The sequence below is a fragment of the Neomonachus schauinslandi genome, chromosome 4, assembly GCF_002201575.2.
Source record: "Neomonachus schauinslandi chromosome 4, ASM220157v2, whole genome shotgun sequence".
In the NCBI taxonomy this organism is placed as follows: Eukaryota; Metazoa; Chordata; class Mammalia; order Carnivora; family Phocidae; genus Neomonachus; species Neomonachus schauinslandi.
The window spans coordinates 126,043,106-126,049,105 of record NC_058406.1 but is presented as its reverse complement, the minus strand read 5'-3'; the positions used below and the strand labels follow the sequence as shown (position 1 = coordinate 126,049,105).

The 6,000-nt window shown below is 36.9% G+C and overlaps 1 protein-coding gene across 3 annotated transcripts in view; it reads left to right on the top strand.

The window, feature by feature from the left end:
• The window catches only part of SLCO5A1 (solute carrier organic anion transporter family member 5A1), a 118,539-nt gene that overhangs the window by 59,242 nt on the left and 53,297 nt on the right, over nt 1–6,000 (top strand). For 2 of the 3 annotated variants that reach the window (XM_021688475.1, XM_021688477.1), the window contains exon 4: nt 2,732–2,896. The exons of the other annotated variant lie outside the window; for it this stretch is intronic. In XM_021688475.1, coding sequence (XP_021544150.1) covers nt 2,732–2,896 — 165 coding nt within the window. The remainder of the gene's footprint in view (nt 1–2,731; nt 2,897–6,000) is intronic. 3 annotated transcript variants of the gene reach the window in all.

Genomic DNA, 6,000 nt, shown 5'->3' with positions numbered 1-6,000 from the left:
GTTTTTTTCAAGATTTTATTTATTTATTTGACAGAGAGAGAGAGAGACAGCGAGAGAGGGAACACAAGCAGGGGGAGTGGGAGAGGGAGAAGCAGGCTTCCCGCCGATCAGGGAGCCCGATGCGGGACTCAATCCCGGGACTCCAGGATCATGACCTGAGCCGAAGGCAGTTGCTTAACCAACTGAGCCACCCAGGCGCCCCTGTAACTAGTATCTTTTTTTTTTAAGTTTATTTATTTAAGTAATCTCTACACCCAACGTGGGACTGGAACTCACGACCCTGAGATCAAAAGTTACATGCTCTTCTGCTCTTCTGACCGAGCCAGCCAGGCGCCCCTATAACTAGTATCTTTTAAAACATTCATGTGAGACATATGTTATCTTCTTGGATTAAAAAAATTTATTGTATAATTTCACCAGATGTTTTAGATTCAATAATATTTAGATTTAATATACCAAGTAAACTTAATTTGAATCTCCAAATGTTGATAGAAAATCTTCTAATTTTTAAATTTTATTTTATTTATTTATTATTTTAATTTTTTTATGTTTTATATATTTTTTTAAGTAGGCTCCACACCCAACGTGGGGCTTAAACTCATGACCCCAAGATTAAGAGTCCCATGCTTTATTGACTGAGCCAGCCAGGCACCCATCTAATTTTTAAATTTTAGATCTTTTGATTTGCCTATTTACAAGAGAATATTGGGTAATTTTATGAAGTAGTTTAATTATTTTTTTTTTTCTGGTGTGTTTGTCCATGTTAAAAAATGAAGTATGCATCTTAATTTTTTAAAAATGTTCATTTAAACTTTAAATGATCAAATTAAGATATAGAATATTAAAATTAATTTACATTTTAAAATGATTAGCAAATAGTCTTGACTTCCTAAGTTTTAAATTCTGGTGTATAGGCCATAAATTATAGCTTTAATAACAAGTTTTGCTTAATTTTTATGAAATGATTTTATTATGTTGTAGCATAAGAGGATAACTGTTCTTTTCTTTTTAAGATTTATTTATTTATTTTAGAGAGCAAGAGAAAGAGCACATACTCAAGCAGGGGGAGGGGCAGAGGAGAGGGAGGAGAATCTCAAGCAGACTCCCCACTGAGCATGGAGCTCAATGTGGGGCTCAATCTCACAACCCTGAGGTCATGACCTGAGTCAAAATCAAGAGGCGAATGCTTCTGAGCCACCCAGGCACCCCAGGGGATAACCACTCTGATAACTGAGATGACTGTACCTGTCAGAACTAATGCAGTTTATCTTTTCCATGATACATTCCAAGATATGTAAAAATCACATAAATGTGGGTTAATTCACATTATAAACATGCAAAAATGCAAAGGAATATGCACAAGAATCTCCTTTTATTCCTCTTTCCCAATCTTATTCCAATTACAGAATTTATTGGTGTTGTATATATTGGGAAGTATATATATTCAACCACATATAAATACGTTGTTTTGGTTTGTTTGATTTTTTACTTTGATATTACATATATGTATATGTATATATATTTACATACTCATGTATATGTATATTTCTGCAGCAGCTTGCTTTACTCATTTTTTTTTATAAGATTTTTATTTATTTAACAGAGATAGAGAGAGAGCACAAGTAGGCAGAGCGGCAGACGGAGAGGGAGAAGCAGGCTCTCCGCCGAGCAGGGAGCCCAATGTGGGGCTCGATCCCAGTACCCTGGGATCATGACCTGAGCCGAAGGCAGCCGCTTAACCGACTAAGCCACCCAGGCGCCCGCTTTACTCATTTATAAAAATATTTCTTGGAGTTCCTTTTATGCCAGCACATATAGCTCTGTATCATTTTTAGCTACCGCATAGTATTTCATTATAGGGCTGTGCCATAATTTATTTAAACATTTTCCATTTAGTCTTTTTCCTTAAATTTTTGCTATTATAAATAATGCTGAAATGAAGATACCTGGACATACATCTTGAAGCATATATATATGGCAAGTTCTGTAAAGTAAATGCAAAGACTTAAAGATGAGACTTTTCTCTCTTCCTTGAGAGACAGCTGGGCTGGTCCTGAGCCCCCACCTCTGGGCTCTCCTCCTTTGGAGATCATTTCTCTTTCTTCCCCAGTCCAAAGGCCCTGGGAGTATCTGACCTGGTGACCTGACCCTTAAGCCCTTTTAGCTGCATCATTTCCTGTTTCATAATGAGGCTGGAAGATTGAATGTCCAGAATCATGTACCAGTTCCCCTGCTGTGGGTGTCTGCAATGCGGGTTCAGGGATGTGACAACTCAGAAGTGGGTTTCTCAGGGACGTGCTGGTTGAATGCAGTAGAAACCATAATGTAGCACTGTACTGCAGATACTTTGCGCATTTAGTAGATTCTTGCGTTTTAGCAAAGAATAACATTGTTTTAATTAAAAAAAATGTAAACAATTTATCTTAAGCAGTTTTTAGAACAGGAGTCATAGGTTGGGTTTTTCTTGTAAGGTTATTTGTGTCTGGATATGTTTTCTGTTACTTTATTAAATTTCCTCATCCTACTTGAAAAATTTTCAGTAACCCCAAATCTGTTTAATAAAGGGGGTGATTTCTAATCAGTCATCAGGTTTTTCTGTTTTTATTCTCTATTCAGTAGTCTCGAATATTGCTGAATGGCTATTTCCAGTTCATTTCAAAAACAATTCAATCTTATTTTATTTTCCATCCCTTATTTATAACATTCATTTGTCATTTTTGTCATTTTGTAGACCTACCAAGAGCAGCTGTCAGGATCTTAAGCAACATGACATTCCTTTTTGTGAGTTTGTCATACACAGCTGAGAGTGCCATTGTAACTGCTTTCATTACCTTCATTCCCAAGTTCATCGAATCACAGTTTGGTATCCCAGCTTCCAATGCCAGCATCTACACTGGTAAGGCACTGCCGTTAGAGCTCCTTGAAAACATGATCATTTTTGACCACTAACCTAAAATGCAATGAGTGAGGAGAAAGTTCATTCTAACATCAAAGTGTTGAATAAATTCATTAACAGCTACCTGCCTCCCCTCACCCTCCACCCCCATTTTAGGAGGAGAAGGTCTTTGAATGTTTTCTTGTTGACTCAGATGGTGTTACTGTGTGCCATTTTTTACCAACTGTCTTTTGGGAAGGGAGAACTTTGCATAATTATGTTTTTATGGTTCTCAGTTAAAAAGAATGAAATGGGCAATGGCATTCAAATTTAAATCTGAATATATCTTTTTATGGGTGGCATGAGTCAAATTAAAAAATGATTGAAAAAATTTTAAATGGATGATCTGAAATAGAGATGATCAGGTGCATGGTATCAGGATTTCCCCTTCAATAATATAAACAGATTTTGACTGAATTACAAGAGATGCTTGACTTTATAAGGAAATCTATGAATTTTGTTTTAGATGGTGTTTTATGTCTGGGAAAATGATTTTTGGAGACGATGATATGGGTACCTATTGTATGTAGTACTCAAATCTTTTTTCATAATAAATTGAGGGGGAGACGAACCATGAGAGACTATGGACTCTGAGAAACAAACTGAGGGTTCTAGAGGGGAGGGGGGGAGGGGGCATGGGTTAGCCTGGTGATGGTTATTAAGGAGGGCACGTATTGAATGGAGCACTGGGTGTTATGCACAAACAATGAATCATGGAACACTACATCAAAAACTAATGATGTTTTGTATGGTAACTAACATAACATAATAAAATAAAATTAAAAAAAAATAAAACTCACTATGACCATAAAAAAAAATTGGGTGTTTAGAAATGTGGGAACACTAATTCTCAGATATTGGGGGAATTTTCAGTGTATTATATCGTAATATTTTGGATATATCTTTAGTGGTTTCAAAGACGGTCAAATGACTGTATCTGCCTAAGTCTTAACTATTAATAAAATATTATTTAAATAGTAAAGTGCAGATTTATGATAACTTTTCTGATGACGCTGACTCCCACTTCATCCTCCACATCCACATTCAAGCTTAGTAGCTTGAATTATCTGAAAATTAACAAGCAAAGTTATATTATTATAGAAAGAGAAGTTGACTTGAAATATTTGGGTAATCACTTTGTTCTCTTCTTTCACTTTGCACATGAAAAGACATACATTTGGGTTGTGGGTCCACGATCGCAAATATTTTTATAAAGAGTATACTGCTTTGGATCATTGTAATGGTCACCCAAAAATATGTTTTTCTCTATTTGTGTTTCAGAAATATATGTTTTCCTTGTATTAAGGTAAAATTTACAGATTACTTAACAGTTTGTCAGAAAATCTGAATGACACATTTCTAGTTTAATTCTTACACTAACCCTTTGTTTGAGTGACAATTCTTGGTCAGGGAAACCGAGAGTTGTCTTGTAGCTAGATCTGAAGCCACACATCTGATAAATGTAGAGTAGTCTCAAGCATTTCCCTAACTAAGTTTCAGTATTAGTAAGTGTTACTGGCAAGAAGAGTCATAGTCAAATAAATTTGGGACTTGCTGAGTTCAAGTATTACAGAGCTGTTTTCTATACGACTCTTCACAACCCTTACTATGCCAATGTGCATTGTGAAACTCCCAGACACAGGCTCAAGGTACTGTCTTTCCCAAATTGATTTGACCATGAAATCCAACTTTTGAATGGCATCTCTCCCATGAGCAGTTTTCTTCAGGATACACATTGAGAAACACTGCTATTCTCTCCTGTGTGTCCCTGTTCCAGCCAGAGTAGGGAGTGGAGCTGTCTGGATCATCCCATTCCCCTCCAGATGTGCCATTTTAACCAACCAGCAGTTGCTGGGGCAGTGGTACTGTACAGAGCTAGGTAGGAATTGATGCATATTGAATCATATTGACCAAGGCCATCATTTAATTATTGGTAGAGGCAGAGGCTAGACATAAGACTCCTTGTGGAAAAATAGAGTAAAGGGTTCAGCTGGACCTGGGGTGTTTGCCTGCAGAGTCGTCACTGAATATGGCCCCTTGGCGAAGGAGGGTGCAGGATTAAATAAAACTAGCTCACGGAATTTGTTCATCCCATGTTCCAACATCAGGATTAAAAAAGCAACATCACACAGTGCCAATTCCGTTCTGGTTTTGTCACCGGTAGGTTTTTTTTTTTAAACATTGTCAATGCAATTTATACTATGTTTGATAGTCTCCTGTGTTCTGATCAAATGCTTTTTTACTCCTAGCTCATACCTTTTCCTTTCTTTTCAGATAGATAACAAATATTAATGGTCAAAGATACTCAGATTAAGAGTAGAAGGTTGACTGTCATATTACAGTAAGATGAACAAGGATGATAATCTCTTTTAAAGCTCACCTTGATTTTTGAATTTTTATTAATTGAATCCTTGTTACCCTCTGAGCAGAGATTTGTATTTTTAAAGGATTCATTTAGTTTAATTGAGTCTTTTTTTCCTTTCTATGCATGTAAGTGACATGTAGAATTAAGAAGTGTATCTGAACAAGAATTTTAATATAGTTTTTTTTTTTTAAAGATTTATTTATTTAAGAGAGAGAGAGCGCAAGCAGGGGAGGGGCAGAGGGAGAGGGAGACAATCAGACTGCCTGCTGACGCTGGCTGGATCCCAGGGCCCTGAGATCATGACCTGAGCCGAAATCAAGAGTCAGACACTTAACTGACTAAGCCACCCAGGCACCCCAGGATTTTAACATAGTTTTAATTTCTCATCTGATGAAATTTTTGAGTTAAAGTTCTTTTTATTTTAATTTAAAAGGATTATTTCAATAAATACTTTGACCCTCCATAGCCATTTGCTTGTATTGTGTCATATGGTAGGGATGAAGCTCCATACATGTATCAGAACACAGGCCTTTGCTCACTTTCTCTCCCATAGCCCTTGAGCACCGGCTCTCATAGAGCTGTACCCTGTGTGTGTATGACCAGGGTGTGTGTGCGTGTGTGTGTGTGTGTGTGTGTGTGTCAGACTCAAACCAGAACCATAAGTTGTTTACAGATCTGGCTGTGTTTGTATTTATGCAAC